The following is a 22,305-nucleotide window of genomic DNA, read 5'->3' on the forward strand; positions in this document are numbered from 1 at the left end:
GAGCTCAAAGGGGGTGGAGAAGTGATTTTATTTTGGGGGGGAGGAGGGGGTACTCAGGATGTGATGACTGGGAGTGGGCAGATCAGGGTTTGCTGTCACAATGTTACATCAGTGCTCTAAAATCCCCACATAGACATGACAATCCCACTGCTTGTGATCTTAGGCAAGCCATTTAACCCTTCATTGCCTCAGGTACAAACAGATTGTGAGCCCTCCTGGAACAGAGAAATATCCAGTGTACCTGAATGTAACTCACCTTGAGCTACTACTGAAAAAGGTGGGAGCAAAATCTAAATAAACAAATAAATAAATAAATGCTGAATCGGCCATGTCTATATGGAGGAGTGGTCAGCTTCTGTGCTTGATGTCTGCTTTCTCTAAAGAAGTGATCCGGCTGGACGTCATCACGCAGGGATGCCTACATAGGTATGTCGTTTAGAAAGGGATCTAACTGTAGATGTCCCAACCTGGATGTCTCAAATCCTGTTTGTGCATCCTTTCTAAAATGCCACTTCACATGTCATTATAAAATGGTAGCTAAGTAGGTGCCTACTTGCTCTGTTAAACCATACACCCTGTTATATAATTACTTTCCAAAGTAATGCTAAAACAGATCTAATCTGAATCTCAGTCACATACAGAGGAAACAAAAGACTTACTTTCTGCCTTTCCATTTTTTTTTTTCTGTTGGCTCTGGAAAACAGTTAGATATAAATCAAGCAAGGGGGCAAACTACAAGCTATCATTCCTACTCTGGCAGAGTAAATATTGACATATCTTCTAGTGCAATTAAAAGTTTCAATTTAATACTGAAAATGCTCCAGGATAGTCATAGAACATTCACATGTGGTGCAATCGAAGAAGGTAGATGTCACTTGAAGTTGAAAGACAGAAAAATACAACATTTCTACTGAGAAAACTGCAAAAAGATCTTTCCCTTGGAAAGACAGATTCATTTTCAACCTTACCATAAACCTTTGGGAGAGGCAGGGCACAGGACATTTATACAAGGAATTTGGGTGGGGGGAGTGAACTGTAATTCAGCCGTTTGGATATTATTAAATCTTCATTTTTCATTCTGTACATTAAAACCCGGAAATCATGGGACAGCTTAAAACAGTTACAGTGACTGAGTGGAAATATATCCTGCTGCTCAACAGAAATAGCTTTCTTAGCGGGGGGTTGTTGCGTTTTTGCCAGTGACAACGCTGAGTCAGAGTCTGAAGGGGACACATGCGCTAGCACCTTGTGGCACGTCAAGGCGTTACTCGCTGACCTTCCCGATGGTCGGTCCACATTTTTCCCCCCAACAGAGGATTTACTCATTGCTGCTATGTAACCACCGATCCACCACTTAAGAATAAAAGCCTTATCAACGTCGATGTCCAGAGATATCGCCATTTGCAAGGAGCCGAGAGCAGGAGCAACAAGGCTAGGCTGCCATTTCGTGCGGTGACGGGAAATATATCCTGCTGCTGGGAAAATGGCCATGGAAGTAGGCGGCAGCAGCATAATTATTCTTGAAGGAACCTAGTTTTAGGTACTGAAGGGTTAAACTGCATGCAGATGCTGGTATAGTTCCATTTCCTAGCTTTATTTGAAGTGGTGTTTTCATCAACTGCCTCTGCTTTCACAAAACAGCAAGGTCTATACACCTACTGTGTAATGTATGTTGACTCATTTTAGAATCTGACTTGATCTTGCCTTTGATATGGGTCCTTCAAAGAGTTCTATTTGTGTTTTCCAGTTCTTGATGTGAGTATGGATGGGAAGCAGGGAAAGGACAGGGAAGGTGAAGCTTGCTTTAACAGACATCAGAGCAAGCGTAGTTAGCAGCTGAGCTTCAAGCATACTGCACACGTACATGTCGAGACAATGCTGAAAAAGTACATTGTAGAACCCAAGAGTATGGTACAGATGTTCATTCTCTGCAGTTTGGGAGCATTCTAAGCCAATCTGGGAAGAGTTAACACAGAATAGCTCAGTCTACAAAGAAAAACCAAACCAGTGTCTCTTGCAGTAGTGATCATTAGTGTTTCTTCTTCAAGCAGCCATTATGGAGTAAACCACATCTCAGGGAGCCAGAGTCAATTATTTTCTCCCTTGAACTTAGGATTTTAGCTCTAGCCTCACTGTACCCTGGGGGTCCATTTGAAATTGGGCAGTGATCCCCAGTCGCTCCTGCCCTGGCCAGCACCCAATCCAAAATGGTGTCCCTAGCAGTAGGGAAAAACTGAAATGCCTTCCTTAACTCAAGGTTTTATACTTCCCTCCAAAAGCTAAAGCTTTCATTCTATTGGGTTATTTCCCTAGAATAGCTCACTCCGTTATTTTTGGCTGGCATTAAACTGGAGCAGTGACCCAGAATTTTCTTCTTGCAACTGCATAGGAAGGTACACTTGGTGTCCTCCTATGAATGATGGGGCTGACAGAAAGAGCAGAAGCAAGGTTATGTGTGCACATTACTGGCAGAATGATGCAGAAATGGGCTCAGCATGCAAGTGAGCTCATGTGGTAGACATCAGCGCCCAGTATTTTAAAATCTGACTATTAGCTATTCCACTCCGATGCAGAGAAGTACATATCTGATTTTAAGGCAAACACAATGCAAGAATTTTAACTCCAAGGCTGATAAACCAATAGCCCCCTCCAGGGCCTCCCCCAGATCCCCCATCCCCCCCCCCAAGATGATCCCTGACCCCCCCCCCTAATCACACCCCCAACATTTCAGTACCCCATCCCCTCCAAGATAACCATCCATGACTTCCTTGATCTCCTCCTCCAAAATTTCAGCATTCAAATTACCCTCCAAAGATGATCTCCAGACCCCATCGATCCCTCTAAATAAATTTGGCATCCTGATCTCCCCCCCCCCTCCAAATATCCCTATTGTTTAGCTTCAACCCCACTCTGACTCCCAAACAAATATCCCTGGTATCTAGCAGCACTCCTCCACCCCCTGCACCCCTCCGCCCCCCCCCCCCCCATTCTCCCTTGTGCTCGTTCAACAGGTGGGAGCAATGCCCATTTGCTCCTGTCTCCATGCTGTCTTTATTTGGTAGTGTCCGCCCAGGAGTGTGGAGGTTGAGGTGCCAAACATTTGGTGGAATCAAGTAGGGTCGGGGAGCCACTAGACTACCTGATGCAAACTTGGCAACTTTTTTTAAACTGCTCCTCTTCCTGACAGTGTGTGAGCCAATCACCAGTCATCTACTGAACAGGAAGGGGAACATTTTAAATGTGGCAGTAAGTTGCAGGCTTATTGATTGCTGTATGGCCATGGTATATTTGAGTTAATTTCATTGCAGAAGCTGCTCACTAAGCCTTCAGTGTGCAGCTGTACCACATGACTTTCTTCATTGACCCCAATGTAAGGTATGACGTTTTGTGGCTGCATATGTGATGAGATGATGTTGAGAAATGTTTTTCTATGGAATGTATTCTGTATAGTTATTTTAACTTGAAACTGTCTTCCAGCTTCTTAGGAGGGCTGTTATTTATATTTATTTGAAATTTAATATACTGTGGCAATTCAGTAATCAATGATCATGCAAATTACTCCTGCATTAAAAGTGCACCAGTAATCTGTAGCTCATTGCCAAAATGCACACTTGTAAGCATGCACAGGCACACACATAGCAATACACGAACATGTATACATACACACACGCACACACTCATGAATTTACATACAGAGCAGTTGGAAGGAAATTCCATGAGCAATGCTCTGCATGCTTTCCTCACTTGTGCATATATGGGAGTGGGGGTTTGTGGGTGCTACCATGCAGAAGGGAATATTTTTTTAATGATGTGGGCAGGGGGCTCGAGTTAAGGGTGGGAGGGGGGCCACTAGACTAGTGTTTCCCAAGTCCAGTCTTGTACCCCTTGTCAGTCAGATTTTCAGGATATCCACAATGAATATGCATGAACTTGATTTGCATACACTACTACTACTACTACTATTTAGCATTTCTATAGCGCTACAAAGCATACACAGCGCTGCACAAACATAGAAGAAAGACAGTCCCTGCTCAAAGAGCTTACAATCTAATAGACAAAAAAATAAATAAAGTAAGCAAATCAAATCAATTAATGTGAACGGGAAGGAAGAGAGGAGGGTAGGTGGAGGCGAGTGGTTACAAGTGGTTACGAGTCAAAAGCAATGTTAAAGAGGTGGGCTTTCAGTCTAGATTTAAAGGTGGCCAAGGATGGGGCAAGACGTAGGGGCTCAGGAAGTTTATTCCAGGTGTAGGGTGCAGCGAGACAAAAGGCGCGAAGTCTGGAGTTGGCAGTAGTGGAGAAGGGAACAGATAAGAAGGATTTATCCATGGAGCGGAGTGCACGGGAAGGGGTGTAGGGATGGATGAGTGTGGAGAGATACTGGGGAGCAGCAGAGTGAGTACATTTATAGGTTAGTAGAAGAAGTTTGAACAGGATGCGAAAACGGATAGGGAGCCAGTGAAGGGTCTTGAGAAGAGGGGTAGTATGAGTAAAGCGACCCTGGCGGAAGATGAGACGGGCAGCAGAGTTTTGAACCGACTGGAGAGGGGAGAGGTGACTAAGTGGGAGGCCAGCAAGAAGCAGATTGCAGTAGTCTAAACGAGAGGTGACAAGGGTGTGGATGAGGGTTTTGGTAGAGTGCTCGGAAAGAAAGGGGCGGATTTTACGGATGTTGTAAAGAAAGAAACGACAGGTCTTGGCAATCTGCTGGATATGAGCAGAGAAGGAGAGAGAAGAGTCAAAGATGACCCCAAGGTTTCGGGCTGAGGAGACAGGGAGAATGAGAGAGCCATCAACAGAAATAGAAAACGGGGGGAGCGGGGAGGTGAGTTTGGGGGGGAAAATGAGAAGCTCGGTTTTGGTCATATTTAATTTCAGGTGGCGTTGAGACATCCAGACACTGCCTCCATATGCAAATCTGTTTCATGCATATTCATTGTGGATAGCCTTTCCCACTGAAATCTATTTGGCCAAGTTTTTTTGTGTGGGGGAGGGGAGGATTATTTCTCTGGAATCTCTGGTTCAATTTGGCCCATTTTTGAACTCAGTGTGTCTTTTTATTGTTTTTCCAACACATCAAGTTTCAGTTTATTCTGTTAAATGTTCTATTCCACAGATGCTAGCCTTCCTGCTCCCATAGAAATACAAAGGACCATTTTTAGTCACTTATTTCTCTGGAACTCCCAGTCTGATGTATCCCATTTTTTAACTCAATGGGTCTGATATTCAGACCATGGGAGGCAGCCCACATCATTGGCGCTGACCCTGGATATTCAGTGCTATGCCATTTCCAGTGACTGGCATTGAATATCCGTGTTTTTTTTTTTTGCTGGCTCACACTTAACTGGCTAAGTGAATATTCAGCACTGGCTGGTTAAGTTTATAGGTGAGGAAATTCTTTATATGATGCCTAAAAAATCCACGCCAAAAACATTTTCGACTAAGCGTATTCTATAAGCGGCGCTTAAGATTTAGGCACGGTATATAGAATATGCTTAGTTGCTATCCCAGCACCTAAAGCTATGTGCATCCATTTACACCAACAAAAACATGGCGTAAATCCTGGCAAGTAGATTTAGGCACACTGGGACATATTCTAAAACTACATGTGTAAATTTTGGAATGTCCATGAAATGCCTATTTCCACCCCTATAGCCACACCCCTTTTTGACTGTGTGCATTAGAAGTTAGGTGCAGCGATTATAGGATAACCTTAGTGAGTTGTGCATGTAAATGCTCATTATTGCCAATTAGTGCTCTTTATTGCTTGTTAAGTGCTGATATCAACGTTGATGGCTTTTTAAGTCAATTAAGTAATGCGTGTTGTTACAGAATATACTTGGATTTCAGCATAGATCTCTAGGCGCACTATATAAAATCCAGGGGATAGCAGCCAAAGATAGAACTGCTATTTAGGTGGTCCAATTTGGCCACTAAACTTAGCCAGCTAGTGCTTGAATATTTGCGGATAGCCAGCTATATCACACGATATAGCCGGTTAGCCATTATGCACTAACTTCGAATATTCGGTGGAGATAACCGGCTATCTCCTGCTGAGTATTAGAAGTTATCTAGTTAAATGCTATTTAACCAGCCAGGAGTCCAGTTAAATAACCTGAATATCTGCCGGGCTGTGTCTTTTTACCAGTTATTTCTAAGTTTCATCCCATTCCGTTAACTTATCAAAGCTTCAGAAGCTAGACCTCCTTCTGCCATAGAAATGCATTGGGCCATTTTGAGGGCTTATTTCTCTGGAGCCCCCCAGCCCAGTTTGACTCATTTCCAAACTTATGAACTTTTACGTTTTTTTTCCCTCATGCCAAGTTTTAACGCCTTCTTTTAAATTTTCATGTAAACAATGGGCTAAGGAGAGTACAGAATGCTAGGGAGTATTCAGTCGGCTCAGTATTTTGCTAACCACTGCTGGCGTTATACATTGAAATTTAATGCTGGGCCAGCGAAACCATAGCTGGTTAAGTGCGATATTCAGTACCTAATCGGCTATGGAGAACTGCATAAAGGGGCCCTTTTACTAAGTAGCAGTAGGGCTACCGCATGTGTAGTGGTTGCCAAATCGACACTACCACCGGGGGTGTTCCCGGCAGTAATTGACAGCGTGGTCACATTGGTGCACGCTGCATGATTGCCACGATTGTAGCATGTGAGCTCTTACCATTAGGTCAATGGGCGGTGGGAAGGGCTCAGACAGTAAATAGCCACATGCTAGCTTTAATTTTAGCACATGGTGTTAAAGGGGCGATCAGGGAGGACAAAGCCGTAGCGGAGAAATTAAATGAATTCTTTGCTTCGGTCTTCACCGAGGAGGATTTGGGGGGGACACCGGTGCCGGAAAGAATATTTGAAGCGGGGGAGTCGGAGAAACTAAACGAATTCTCTGTAACCTTGGAGGATGTAATGGGTCAGTTCAGCAAGCTGAAGAGTAGTAAATCACCGGGACCTGATGGTATTCATCCCAGAGTATTAATAGAACTAAAAAATGAACTTGCGGAGCTACTGTTAGAAATATGCAATCTGTCCCTAAAATCGAGTGTAGTACCGGAAGACTGGAGGGTAGCCAATGTTACTCCGATTTTTAAGAAGGGTTCCAGAGGAGATCCGGGAAATTATAGACCGGTGAGTCTGACGTCGGTGCCGGGCAAGATGGTGGAGGCTATTATTAAGAATAAAATTGCAGAGCATATACAAAAACATGGACTGATGAGACAAAGTCAGCACGGATTTAGTGAAGGGAAGTCTTGCCTCACCAATCTAATGCATTTTTTTGAGGGGGTAAGCAAACATGTGGACAATGGGGAGCCGGTTGATATTGTATATCTGGATTTTCAGAAGGCGTTTGACAAAGTGCCGCACGAAAGACTCCTGAAGAAATTGCAGAGTCATGGAATCGGAGGTAGGGTATTATTATGGATTAAGAACTGGTTGAAAGATAGGAAGCAGAGAGTAGGATTGCGTGGCCAGTATTCTCAGTGGAGGAGGGTAGTTAGTGGGGTCCCGCAGGGGTCTGTGCTGGGTCTGTTGCTTTTTAATGTATTTATAAATGACCTAGAGATGGGAATAACTAGTGAGGTAATTAAATTCGCCGATGACACAAAATTATTCAGGGTCGTCAAGTCGCAGGAGGAATGTGAACGATTACAGGAGGACCTTGCGAGACTGGGAGATTGGGCGTGCAAGTGGCAGATGAAGTTCAATGTTGACAAGTGCAAAGTGATGCATGTGGGTAAGAGGAACCCGAATTATAGCTACGTCTTGCAAGGTTCCGCGTTAGGAGTTACGGATCAAGAAAGGGATCTGGGTGTCGTCGTCGATGATACGCTGAAACCTTCTGCTCAGTGTGCTGCTGCGGCTAGGAAAGCGAATAGAATGTTGGGTGTTATTAGGAAGGGTATGGAGTCCAGGTGTGCGGATGTTATAATGCCGTTGTATCGCTCCATGGTGCGACCGCACCTGGAGTATTGTGTTCAGTACTGGTCTCCGTATCTCAAAAAAGATATAGTAGAATTGGAAAAGGTACAGCGAAGGGCGACGAAAATGATAGTGGGGATGGGACGACTTTCCTATGAAGAGAGGCTTAGAAGGCTAGGGCTTTTTAGCTTGGAGAAGAGACGGCTGAGGGGAGATATGATAGAAGTGTATAAAATAATGAGTGGAATGGATCGGGTGGATGTGAAGCGACTGTTCACGCTATCCAAAAATACTAGGACTAGAGGGCATGAGTTGAAGCTACAGTGTGGTAAATTTAAAACGAATCGGAGAAAATTTTTCTTCACCCAACGTGTAATTAGACTCTGGAATTCGTTGCCGGAGAACGTGGTACGGGCGGTTAGCTTGACGGAGTTTAAAAAGGGGTTAGATAGATTCCTAAAGGACAAGTCCATAGACCGCTATTAAATGGACTTGGAAAAATTCCGCATTTTTAGGTATAACTTGTCTGGAATGTTTTTACGTTTGGGGAGCGTGCCAGGTGCCCTTGACCTGGATTGGCCACTGTCGGTGACAGGATGCTGGGCTAGATGGACCTTTGGTCTTTCCCAGTATGGCACTACTTATGTACTTATGTACTTATGTACATGGCCATTTACTGTCCCCATTAAAAAGAGCAATTTTTCCCACCCACGGTAAAAAATGACCCAGCACGTGCCAAAAAAATGCACCCACACTACTGCAGGCCATTTTTACCATGGCTTAGTAAAAATACCCCAAAGATAGGACTGACCTTTATAAGGTTTTATTTATGCAGCTAACTTGGCCAGTTAAATGCTAAATATCGGCACTTAAGCGACCAAGTTTCAACTCTATCCTGGAATACCCCCAAAATAGCTGGTTTTGAGTTGGGTGCTAACTGGACATTCTCAACAGACCTAACTGGTTAAGTGCTACTGAATATGACCAGGTAGCCCCAAACTAGTGATTTAACCAACCAGGAACCATTTCTGGTCAGTTAAATTAATTTAAATATCGACTCCTAAATGTCTATACCATCTAAAGACATGTGTGTGACACTCCTTCATCTACTTTATAATACAGTGCATACATGTTATGTTCAGCCTGTGCTAAATGACCTTAGCCAGTTTGCTAAGCTTTGGTCTCTAGATGGATCAATTCATTTCATGTTCCATTGAACGTACACATAATTTAGGTAAAGCAAAGAAAAAAGCCTGTGATCTCTGTAATATTTAGCAATACCCTGTTGCTGCTAAGGAGTAAGAGTATTTATTTTCATCCTAATGCTGCATTGCTATACTCATTTTCTTCAGTGTTCTGTTCACAACCATAAATTCACATCAGCTCTACTTGCCTCATGCATGATTTAAATGAAATTGAAATAAATACCTCTCAACATTTTTAGCAACTCTTCAGACTCAAGTACTATACCGTATCTCTTAATCACGAGTATTCTTTTTTTCGTTGTCTCCGTTTCTCAGTGTTTCTTTTCTCCTCTGGTTTACAATCTCACCTCTACCCTATCTCCTTTCACTGATATACAATAGCTGATAAACTCTTGACACTTGGCTTTACCTCTTTGGAAGAAAAGATAACAAAAAAAGGTAAAGAAAGATGAAAAGACTTTTGGGGGGGGTCTGTCAGTGAAAAGAGGGCAGAGGCAGGATTGTATGGCCAAGGAAATGAGCAGAAATGTGTTTAGTGACAATATTGACAATTATTGACAATAATTGCAAGTTACTCGTACAACTCAGAAAGCGCATTCTATAATGAACTGCTCCTAAATGATGAAGTACGCAGTTCAAAATAAATGCGCGCAGTTCAAAAGGGGTGTGTTTATGGGCATTTCATGGATGTTCAAAAAGTTACACACGTAGTTATAGAATACAGCGCAGTCCGCCTAAATCTATGTGCTGTGATTTACGCCAGGTTTTCACTGGTGTAAATGGGCACGTGCAGATTTAGGGACGATGATATTGACTACCCGTATTTTATATATTGCACATAAATCTTATAGAATATGCTTAGGCGAAACTGAGTTCCACGTGGATTTTTTAGGCACCATATATAACATCTGGCACTTACAGGCTTATTTTCGAAAGAGAAGGGCACTCATCTTTCAACACAAATCGGGAGATGGGCGTCCTTCTCTCAGGGTCGCCCAAATCGGCATAATTGAAAGCCGATTTTGGGAGTCCCCAACTGCTTCCCATTGCGGGGACAACCAAAGTTCCCGGGGGCGTGTCAGAGGCGTAGCGAAGGCGGGACTGAGCCATGCCCAACAGATGGGTGTCCTCAAGCGATAATGGAAAAAAGAAGGGCATCCCTGACGAGCACTTGGGCGACTTTACTTGGTCCATTTTTTCTTACTACCAAACCTCAAAAAGGTGCCCAAACTGACCAGATGACCACCAGAGGGAATCGGGGATGACCTCCCCTGACTCCCCCAGTGGTCACTAACCCCCTCCCACCCTCAAAAAACAAATGTAAAAACTTTTTTTGCCAGCCTGAAATGTCATACTCAGGTCAGTCGCAGCAGTATGCAGGTCCCTGGGAGGGAAGGGGTGTGTGTGTGTCAGCGGAGGCATAGCAAAGGCATGGACGTCTTTCTTTCAAACATTTTGGATGTCCTGAACTGCCCCCCCCAAAGGGACGGTCAAATTTCAAGGGAGTGGAGGAGTGGCTTAGTGGTTAGAGCACCGATCTTGCAATCCAGAGGTGGCCAGTTCAAATCCCACTGCTGCTACTTGTGATCTAAAATCCAAATAAATAAATAAATAAATAAAGGGGGTGTCAGAGGCATAGCAAAGGCATGGACATCCTTCTCACAGAAACATCCATATTTTGGACATCCTTAACTGCCTGTCACAAGGACGGAGGCATAGCGAAGGATGTCCTTCACCCATACTCTAAAAAAAAAAAAAAAAAGACGTCCCTGACGAGCACTTGAACATTTTCACCTGGACTTGTGTTTTTCTAAGGTTGTAGATGGCAATTTAGTTAAGGTTGTAGACTGCTATTATACATGCAGCTTTTCTGCATGTATGAAGCAGTCTTTGGCATGCACAGAGCAGCCACACATAATGCTTGGCTGCTCTGCACTGGCTTCCCCTCCTTAGGAAGGAAATCGTGTGCAAATACGCTAACAGCGAGCAGCTCATTTGCATGCAATTTCCTTCATGCATGCCCGTTCCTTTCCGAATTGCTAAGGGATTGGTAAGATAAGGGCTTTTTCTGTTCAGTTAGTGCATCTGGCTGAAGGTAAGGGAGCTATATACCTGGGAACAATTTGTGAAGTCCACTGCAGTACCCCCTAGGATGCCCGGTTGGTGTCCTGGCATGGCAGGGGGACCAGAGCACTACGAATGCTGGCTCCTCCCATGACCAAATGGCTTGGATTTGGTCGTTTCTGAGATGGGCATCGTCGCTTTCCATTATCGCTGAAAATCAGAAACGACCAAGTCCTGGGGACGACCATCTCTAAGGTCGACCTAAATTTGCTGATTTGGGCGTCCCCGACCGTATTATCAAAACGAAAGATGGACGCCCATCTTGTTTCGATAATACGGGTTTCCCGTCCCTGGCTGGAGCCATCCTGCGAGGATGTCCCCAGGAAAACTTGGGCGTCCCTTTCGATTATGCCCCTCTTAGTGGCTAGCCACTAACTGGCTATGTTGCGTGTCTTAGCCGGCTACATGCATATATTCAGCGCTAAACCGGCTTAGTTAAGCAGTTTAGATAAGCCACTTAAATAGCAGGCCTATCTTTAACCACTATTAACATTATCCCAATTCAATTATTGTAATGTCATATATGCTAGCTATAAAGAGTACCTGTTGAAAAAACTCCAAACAGCTCAAAACACTGCAGCCAGGTTCATATACAAAATCTCTCATTTTGAAAGTGCCTCCCCTTTATTAATTAAGTTACACTGTACATAAGTACATAAGTAATGCCACACTGGGAAAAGACCAAGGGTCCATCGAGCCCAGCATCCTATCCACGACAGCGGCCAATCTAGGCCAAGGGCACCTGGCGAGCTTCCCAAACGTACAAACATTCTATACATGTTATTCCTGGAATTGTGGATTTTTCCCAAGTCCATTTAATAGCGGTTTATGGACTTAATAGCAATTTATGGACTTGTCCTTTAGGACAATTCACTGGTTTCCCATCAAAGCAAGAATCACCTTCAAATTATGTACCTTTATCTTTCAAATACTAAATAGCACTGCTCCAGACTATATGGTACCATTAATAAACACCTTAAAGAAACACTAAATATGAGGCAAGAAACTATCTCAGACTACACCTCCCAAACTGCAAAAAAGTGATCTACAAAACTGTCCACTCTGCAGACTTCACTTACCTAGGAACTGCTTACCACCCAAAATAAGAAATATACAGGAATAGATTCCGAAAAAAAATCCTCAAATCGTTCCTATTTAAACACACCCTCACAAAGAACAGCTGTATCTCAAACAATTAATTATTACCTGAATTGGTTATTACTCTATTTACCATTAACTTTCTCTTTGCTTCATGTACAATTTCTCATTCATAATAGATTTTCTAAATGTTAAACATCCATAGCTATCCCAGTATGTTTATGATACTGTATTGTATTATTGGATTCTTACAACAAATTACTTTCTTATGCATTATTCTTTGTTATGTATCCTATGCTGTTTATTGTAAGCCACATTGAACTCATACTTGTTTGGGATAATGTGGGTTATAAATGTCATAAATAAATAAACAAAACGTTCCAATACCAGGTTATGCTAGCATTCTATAATAGAATCTGGGAGTCCAGGTGCCATTTTAGAATAGGCTGTCGCTGTGCAGCATCAGTGCATCTAAAAGGTGTCGCTCACTTAATAGCATTACCCCTTTAGTGGTTTAGGGGTCTTCTGGCTCCACCAATTCACAACTCCTTTTTTCCCTCTGGTCCACTCTCACAGTCAGGAACTCCCTGTTCTTTCTTGCAAGACTCCTCAGCATATCCCCCTACTCCAATTGTATGACTGCAAGGTTCTCTGAACTCAAGTGAAAGCCCAAATAGGCATTCTCCCACCACCTCTTCTCTCTAGGCATCATCTCCCTGTGCTTCCTGGGGCAAATGAAGTACTGCTCCAATGAGTTTTTCCCAACTTCTTTTGTTCTTGCTATGTGATTCCCACTACAAGGAGACCCTAATCGAGTAGTACGGTCTCTTAGATCTTTGAGTTCTGACCCTAACACAACAAGTTTCCAGTAGTGGATCTCTGCAATCCCCAACATTCAGGGCCTTCTTCTCTCTAAGGGCTCCTTATCTTGGATGAAGGAACACACCATCAGCAGCCTATTTCACTGTGGACCTTAATGGACCATAGACACCCTCATAACTTCTGTGGTAAAAAGAAGGCAAAAAATCCAAGTGATTAGACAGAGCCCAGTCCCTCAAGGTCTGGAGCTCAGAGCTGGCTGAGGTCGCTATCTCCCTCTTTCTTTAACAGGTCACCAGCACCATTTGCATGCTTACTTTTTATAGAATACTGGCCTTCACATGGGAAAGTGTACACTTATTTGCATAAATCGCAGTAGTGTACCTAATCGCTATTCTGTGAATTGCTTGTTTTTTATTTCCAAAATTACTAGGACTAGGGGGCATGCAATGAAGCTAAGTAGTACATTTTTTTAAACTTTATTTTGTAAAAGAAACAGTAACAAAGTTGAGCAGTATATAAGAAAAGATAACACTGGACACACAATTATTTCAACGCCAAGGTTATACCATCACTCTTTAGTACAAGGCAATAAAGAAGCCAGACACTGCACAAGATGCTCAATCCCCCTCCCCCCGAAGACCCTCCCCCCCAACACCTAACCTTGCCCAGTAAAGGCCATCAGTTCAAAAAACCAGGAAAAGAAAAATGATATATGCCCATAAGAGAAAATTGTTACATATATCACCAGCCATCAAGCCTCTCTCTCTCCAGGCTGTGTATGGTTCCCAAACTACAAAAAAGTTCCACAATTTATTATGCCAAAGGGCAGTAAGTTTAGTTATCTGGCAAACAAAATCAACTTTCAGTAGCAGGTGTTGTTGTCTGGGTGGTTTAATCTGCTTCCAAGTTGCTGCAAGTGCAATTCTGCCAGCAGTCACCAAGTGAAAAGTCAATTAGTAATATTTGGCAGGTAACTCTGGAGGCTTTATATTGAGCAAAGCACACCCCATTGTAGGTGATAGGGGAATGCTAAGTACTAAATTTAAAGCAAATCAGAGAAAAATATTTCTTCATTTAATGAGTAATTCCTCTGGAATTCATTGCCAGAGAATGTGGTAAGAGCAGTTCTCTTAGCAGGATTTAAAAATGGTGGAGAGGCATGGGCATGTCATAGGCATGGTCAATAGTTATGGGGGCAACACTGTGACATACATGCAGAAATGTCATTTCTAGGCACATGCATTTATGCTAGTCATAGGTCTGGCATTAAGTGTTCATGCCTACAGTTAGACATGCCAATGCAAGATTACACTTGTGACAATTTTCCTTCCCAAACTAGGGCTTAAATACTATGACTAAAGGTCACTTGAGCATCTTGTATCATACAATTAGAAAATCCAGAAAAAACATACAAGATCTTAACATATGGATCAACACTGAATGAGAAACATAAATTTCAACACTAAAAAAGTGGAGAAAAAAGACCTCAGAAAAAAAATGTAAACCTGTATTATACAACAGCTTAAACCCACACCACCATCATAGGTCAGAAAAAAAACTCCAATTGCTATATAGTGTAAAGAAAAATTCTTAATTCTCAAACAGTATAAAATACATATGTCCATCCACAGGAATGAAAAGAAACTAACGTCTCAGTGAAATTTCAAAAGCCACAATATTAATTGTTTGTAATCCACTTATCTCATGCTGCCTTCTTCTCTTGAGAGGTGGTGAATCAAACAACTAGTAAATCCCAACAGGGAATCCCTGTTTCACCAAAGCTGCAGCAGGGCTGGCTGACTTTGGAGAAAAAGTGGTCGTAACACAGGATGATTGCCCGTGATGCAGCTTTGGCCAAATATACAGCAGGAGCTGATTCAACAAAACAGGAGCACACAGTAAAACACACACGCCCTGATATTCAATGTCAAGCCATATCCAGATTCTGGCATTGAGTATGTAGGTCAGAGTGGTCACCCAGAATTTAACCGGGCACTGACCAATATTCAGATGGAGCCCTGTTATCCCTCAGAATGAAGTTTGGACAGTCTTTTTGCTGTCCTGACTTTGTGCAGTCGCTTAACTGTTTAAACTTCACTGAATATTGACCAAAATAAAGTGCTAATGAAAAACCTTATAGAAATGTGGAAAAACCTGAAGTGAGGTGTTCATGCAAAATGCAATCCTTCAACTGTCACATAGCTGAAACATGTCTGCATAGAAGAATGGGCCACAGTTCTTCAAGAGCAATGTGAGAGACTGATCAACAGATATAGGAAACGGTTAGTTAAAGCTATGGCTGCTCAGAGAGGTGCCATGCTGTGAATGATTTAGTAAAGCACTAGTAAAAAAGGCCCGTTTCTGACAAATGAAACGGGCGCTAGCAAGGTTTTCCTCAGAGTGTGTATGTTTGAGTGAGTGTGTGTGAGATTGACTGTGTGAGAGAGAGGGAATGAGAATCAGAGTGTGTGCCAGGGGCCCATCAGTCCCTCCTTCCTCCTAGTTGCATGGTCCCCCTCCCCCTCCCTCCCACCCAGTTCCAGGGTCGTCCCCCCTCCCAGTCCCAGGGTGTGTCTGAGTTTCAGGGTCCCCCCACCCTCTGTCCCTCAGAGTTTCAAAGTCCCCACCCTCCCAGTTCCAGGGCCACCTTCCCTCCCAGTTGAACCAGCTGTAGACTTGTTTCTGATGGAGCAACAATTTAAAAAGGAGAATGTGGAGCAGCAGCTGCTAGGTTTGTTTGGTTTAGAGTGTATGGCAATGACGGCAGCCTGGGTGAGTAAAGGCAAGCTCTTAAGAGTCTGGGAGGAGTTAATTGTCTTAGTTGCAAGGAGCTGTGCACTCCAGCTGACCTTGTTAATCACCCAGGGCAGAGTTCAGGGCAGAGTTAATTAGTTGACTTGCAAGGAGCTGTGAACCCCAGCTGACCTTGTTAATCACCCAGGGCAAGCACTCCAGGTGCCTGAGAAAACTTGATTACTACTCCCTTTTCCTTTGTGTACTTGCTAAACCGGATATCTATGCCACCTCAAGTTTCCAGCTGGAGGCTTCAATTAGAACGTTGGAGGTGCCTTTTATATATAGAGATGTTATATCGAACGAATAAATAAATACCGAATGAAGGATTCGTATAACTTTTCACACAATGATACACATTCTTGAATCTTTTTGTTGGATGAATAATCAAAATGTACCCCTCTTGTCAGTTATTTCTTTAGTGGGATTATCTCTCATATCATGGTTTAGATTAGGATCTAATCGTGTTTTGAGTATAAATTGTGCTAAGATACAGACCATCTTCAGGGGTTCACAGCACTGTGTATTTGGAAGCATGGATAGGAATAACCGGGCAGAATGGATGGGATGGTAGTTATTAAAAAGAGTACAAAAATAATGTCTTTCCAATCAGAATATATATATATATATATTTTTTTTTTAAGTGACTGGTTGTGATAGAATGAACATACTTACTCATATAAATAACATTTAAATATTCTGAGAGGATATCAGAATAACTCAACAAGTTCATAGGACCTCTTATTTCAAGTCCAGACCTGTTGGACTCGATTCAGTACATAGCGTCAAAAAACTGTACTGAAAAGAATCCACGCGGAATGTTATTCTATAATAGTGTTTAGAACCAATTTCTGTGCCAAACTTTGGGTGTGACGATTTACCTGGATTTTTGAATGAATCTCTAGGCGCGCTCTATAGAATCTGGGGGAGAATGACTGACTATACACTCATTCTGCACCTGGACTAGCTTACTTCACACCCTGTAACTTGGATCAGTTCTTTATCTCTTGCTTAACTATACAAAGAACTTGCCTTGAGTTGAGCTAACCATCTAATTATCCTACTGATTCTGTACCAACAGCTATATGGTGGTAAACTGTATTGTAAAAAATCATCAGCATCATATCTATGTTAGTTGAATGATCTAATGCATGCTTATTAGGTGTTTCATTAGTATTATGCTAACATTGTATTATATCTCTGGTACTTGAATTCCAGTACTGTTAAATGTATATTTTTTATATTGTTTCACGGTAATTCTATTATCAGGTTTTAATTTACTGTTTTCAAGTTTACCTTATTTACTCCCCTGTTTAGTAAGTCACGTTGGTGGCTGCCGTGTGCTAATGCCAACACAGCTCATTCACTTTGGGCTGTGTCGGCATTGCTGCGCAGCTTAGTAAACTTAGGGGGGGGGGTTATTATATTTATGTTTATACTTGGTTATTTTACTATTGTTATGCTGTTAACAAAATTGTAAGTTTTATGTTAAACTGTACCTGGGTGAATCTCTTCATAAAGGCGGTTAATAAATCCCAATAAATAAATAAATAAATAAAATTCTATCACAAACAGTCTTCTCAAATATATATACTTTTAGTATGGTAGTCATTTTCTGCCATCACCTACTATCTAACTATTTTGTAGATACCTGGAACCTTTGATGCCTTCTCATTTTTCAAAGCTCCTAGAGATGTGCACAAAAGACTTCTTCACATCATTCTTGACTGTTACTTTTGTAATTTTCTTTTCAGATGTACCACCCTGCAGTATCGACCCGATCTTCCACCCACAAGTATAATTATTACCTTTCACAATGAAGCCAGGTCCACCCTTTTAAGAACTATACAAAGGTAAGATCCACTTGTCTGTCGCAAGCTGCCCTTTGAGTGCCACTGCACCTAACATCACGTGGGCATATCGTGCTCCAGTTTGCTGGGAGCCTCACTGAACTGAACCTTTTCTAAAGATGCCGCAGTTTCAGAAGGCACCGCTCTTTAACGTAATACAGATCTGCATGTTGACACATTACCATAGTAATTTCTAAGGAGGAGCATACCAGAGCTGAGTTATATCTATATAATCCTTTTTTTTTAAATCCAAATTCTTTCTCTAGTGAATGAAGGGCTTTTTCCAAGGGAGGATCAAGGCACAAATCGCTTGATATTCAAAGCGCCCACTTTTCTTTAAAGAATGAGCTCCAAATAAGCTCATTTTTTTGCACCTAAAAATCGGCACCACTTTACAGAACCGACCGGGTACATACTTGCATACGTGTTTAGACACAAGCACACATCCCAACCATAGAGCTGTTGTAAATACTCGCTGCTAGACTGTGGAGCTATATAGTATTCTATCAGTTTCATGTATGTGTGCTTTTCTCATGTGAATGCCCATTTGCAAAATATATGCTATCAATAATATGCAAGTGCTTACTGAATAGTGTGCAGCTGGATTCTTGTTATTTAGACACAGATGTGTTCACATACACAAGTACATAAATGACTAGAATACTGGCATTTATGTATGTACTTGCCAGCTAATATTAGGCAGCTCCTTATAGAAGTACCTGTATGTGTTTCAAGGAGTGGAGAATGGACAGCTCGGAAGTGGGATTGGTACTTATGTGTGCAGCACATACATATATGGACAGGTGTAACTTTGTGTGGAAGCTTTTGGGTAGGCCAGTGGTCCCCAATCTAGAGTCCAGGGACCCCTAGGGGTCCTCCAGAAGGAAGATGGCCAAAATGCATCTTCTGGAAAAAAAAAAGCATGCTGTCCTTATCTAATCCCATGCTGCCCATGCCAAGGGAGGCATATGACAGCGTCAACCAGCCCAAATCTGTGCTGAGAGAAGTGGAACAGGTCAACCAATTGCTGTGTTAGGGACCCTGAGACCTCTGAGAAGAAGGGAGGGGGAACCCTGGAACTGGGAGGGAGGAAGGGAGAGAGGGGGGCCCTGGAATTGGGAGGGAGGGGGGACCCTGGAATTGGGAGGGAGGGAGGGGGGACGCTGGAACTTCCCTTAAAAACATTAATGGCAGAAGGTGATTACGTTGCTAGTACCCATTTCATTTCAATGAGAAACGGGCTTTTTTTTACTAGTATATATATATTATTTACAGTTTGTTGTCTCTGGTTTCTGCTTTCCTCATCTTCTCTTTACTCTCTCCCTTACATCCAACATCTGCCTTCGCTCTCTCCCTGCCATGCAGTGTCTGCCTTCGCTCTCTCCCTGCCCCTGCCATCCAGTGTCTATCCTCTCTCTCCTGTCCCCTACATCCACCATGTGCCCTCTGTCTCTGCCCCTTCCATCCACCATCTGCCCCTGTCTGCCCCCTTTTTCTCTCCCCCTTCCAACCGCTGTCTGCTCTCTCTCTTTCTCCCTTCTGTCCACTGTCTGCCCTTTCTCTCCATTCCATCCACTGTCTGCCCTTTCTCTCTGCCCCTTCTATCCACCATTTTCCCTCCCTTTCCCATCCATCCAGCATCCAGGGTCTGCCCTCCCCTCTCTCTTTTCCATCTATGATCTGTCCCTCCCTCTCTCTCTGCCCCCTCTTTTCAGCTCCCAGTCCAAGCCCCATTATCCCACCTGCCCCCAGTTCCAGCCCCAGTCCACTTCTCCCACCTGCCCCCCTTTTCAGCCCCCCAGTTCCAGCCCCACTGTCCACCAATCCCCAGTTTCAGCTCCTAGTTTCAGCCCCAGCCCTTTTCTCCCACCAGTCCCGAGCTTTAGCCCCAGACACTTTCTCCCTGTCCTCACAGTTTCAGCCCCTAGTCCCCAATGTTTCAGCCCCCACTTCCAGTACTAGCCCCGTTATCCCACCTACCCTCTTTTTCAGCCCCCAGTTCCGGTCCCCTTCATCCACCTTGCCTTGCATTATGGCCCCTCTTTTCAGCCCCAGCCCATTCTCTCATCTGCCCCCCTTTCAGCCCCAGACCCACCTGCCCGCTTCTCAGACCCTAGTTCCCGCTCCAGCCCTTCTCCCATCTGAGCCCCCCTGACCCACTCCCCACCTACCTACCCTAAGCTCCCTCCTCTCTGCCACCCAGCTCCCTGCATTTTAAAATCCTCGGAATCTGTGGTGCAGCACTTTCTGTTCGCCTGCCTGTGAAAGAAGCAGATTGTCTCATCGTCGGGCCTTCCCTCACTGCGTCCCGCCCTCTTGGAAATAGGAAGTTACATCAGAGGAGGGCGGGACGCAGTGAGGGAAGGCCCGACAAATTGCGTCTTTCACAGGCAGACAGATGTGAGGCGCTGCACCGAGGATTCCGAGGTTTTTAAAATGCAGTGGTGGCCAAAGCAGGAGGGAGAATGGTGGGGAGAACGGTGGGCATCCGGGCAGAGCCTCTGGGCCCTCAGACACTGCCCGGTTGCCCAAATGGTCAGTCCACCCTACCACACCCAGATTTATGTGCTGAGCATCTATATTCTATAATTACACGCGTAACTCAAAACTACGCCCCCGTTCCACTCCAAAATGCCCATGATCCTCTCATTTCCACACCTCCTGTTCTCCTTTTTTGGGCCATGTATAAATTTTAGGTGCAGATTCGGTGCCTAAATTTCTGTGCATAAGTCCCAATTAAATCTAATTAGTGCCAATTATTCATATTAATTGGCTCTTTGTTCTATTAAATTGCGCACACAAATTGAGGCCATGCCTAAATTTGCACACGCAATTTGTGGTGACTTTTATAGAATCAGGGGGATAATGTCTCCAAGCACCAGGGCCGCTGAGAGGGGGGGACAGGGGGGGGACAAAATTCCCTGGGCCCGGGCCTCCAGGGGGGCCCGGCGCCGCATGTCCTTTGCATGCATTATTCTTTTCTTCATTCGTCGCCGGCAGCGCTGCCATTCATTCTCACAGGCAGCTCCACTCCCCTCTGCCGTGTCTATCCGGCCCTCTCTGATGCACTTCCTGTTTAGGTAACGTAGGGCCAGATGGACGCGGCAGAGGGCAGCGGAGCTGCCTGTGAGAATGAATGGCAGTGCTGCCGGCGACAGATGAAGAATAGTAAAATGGTTAAAGGCGCTCGGGGGTAGGAAGGAATGGCAAGCGAGGAGGGCTGTCAGGGAGCTGAGGGAGGGCAGGGAGAATCGCTGGACAATGGATGGGAGGGCAGGGGGTGAGGAAATTGCTGGACGAGGAGGGTAGGGCAGGGGGAGAGAGAAGAGATCGCTGGACATGGAGAGGAGAGGAGGGGAGGGCAGGGGGGAGAAAGAAGAGATCGCTGGACAGGAGGGGAGGGCAGGGCAGGGGGAGAGAAGAGATCACTGGACAGGAGAGGAGGGGAGGGGAGGGGAGAGAGAGAAGAGATCGCTGGACAGGAGAGGAGGGGAGGGCAGGGGGAGAAAGAAGAGATCGCTGGACAGGAGGGCAGGGCAGAGGGGAGAGAACTAAGACATCGCTGGACAGGAGAAGAGGGCAGGGCAGGGGGGAGAACAGATTGCTGGACAGGAGAGGAGGGCAGGGCAGGGGAGAGAGGAGAATTGCTGGACAGGAGAGGAGGGGAGGGGAGAGAGGAGAATTCCTGAACATGGATGGATGAATGGAGGGGGCAGGGGAGAGAGGAAATTTACTGGATATGGGTGGATGGAGGAGAGGCCAGGGGAGAATGGAGAGTTGCTGGACATGGATGGATGGTGGGGAGGGAAGTCAGGAAGGAGATGCACATGGATGGAGGGGAGGGAAGAGAGGAGAAATGCTGGACATGGATGGAGTGGAGGGTAGTTAAGAAAGGAGAAATGTTGGACAATGATGGAAGGAAGGAGATGCACATGGATGGAGGGGAAGGGAGAGAGGAGAAATGCTGGACATGGATGGAGGGTAGGGAAGACAGAGGAAGTAGATGCACATGGATGGAGGGGAGGGGAGTGAGGAGAAATGCTGGATATGGATGGAGGGAAAATTGCTGAATTTAAGGGCTGGATCGGAACACTTTGAGGGCAGATGCTGAAACCAGAGGCAGAATAAGGACAGGGCTACAGATGCTAGACAGGACGCATAAGGACACAGGAGGATGGTGGACATTATGAGAGAAAAAATATAAAATGGAAAGAAGACACTACATAAAACAGAAGATGCTGAAACCAAAGCGAATAGAAAAACTAAATGATCAGACAACAAAGGTAGAAAAAATATTTTATTCAGAATTTATTAATTGGAATATGTCAGCTTTTGGAAATGGGCACCTGTGATATTTTTCATGTAAGTTTCCATTGTTCTAGTATTGCTGCATGCTGAGTCTGACTTCTTGAGGTAACTTTCCAGTTCAGTATTTTGCCTTCATATTTTTTTTATTTCTAGTTCCTGTGTCATATCTGTTGTCATGT

General features: G+C 44.1%; 1 protein-coding gene across 2 annotated transcripts in view; it reads left to right on the forward strand.

Moving 5' to 3' along the window:
* Positions 1-22,305, forward strand: part of GALNT14 (polypeptide N-acetylgalactosaminyltransferase 14) — a 610,663-nt gene that overhangs the window by 445,589 nt on the left and 142,769 nt on the right. For both annotated transcript variants that reach the window (XM_030196114.1, XM_030196115.1), the window contains exon 3: positions 17,723-17,821. In XM_030196114.1, coding sequence (XP_030051974.1) covers positions 17,723-17,821 — 99 coding nt within the window. The remainder of the gene's footprint in view (positions 1-17,722; positions 17,822-22,305) is intronic.

This window comes from Microcaecilia unicolor, chromosome 3, assembly GCF_901765095.1.
Source record: "Microcaecilia unicolor chromosome 3, aMicUni1.1, whole genome shotgun sequence".
In the NCBI taxonomy this organism is placed as follows: Eukaryota; Metazoa; Chordata; class Amphibia; order Gymnophiona; family Siphonopidae; genus Microcaecilia; species Microcaecilia unicolor.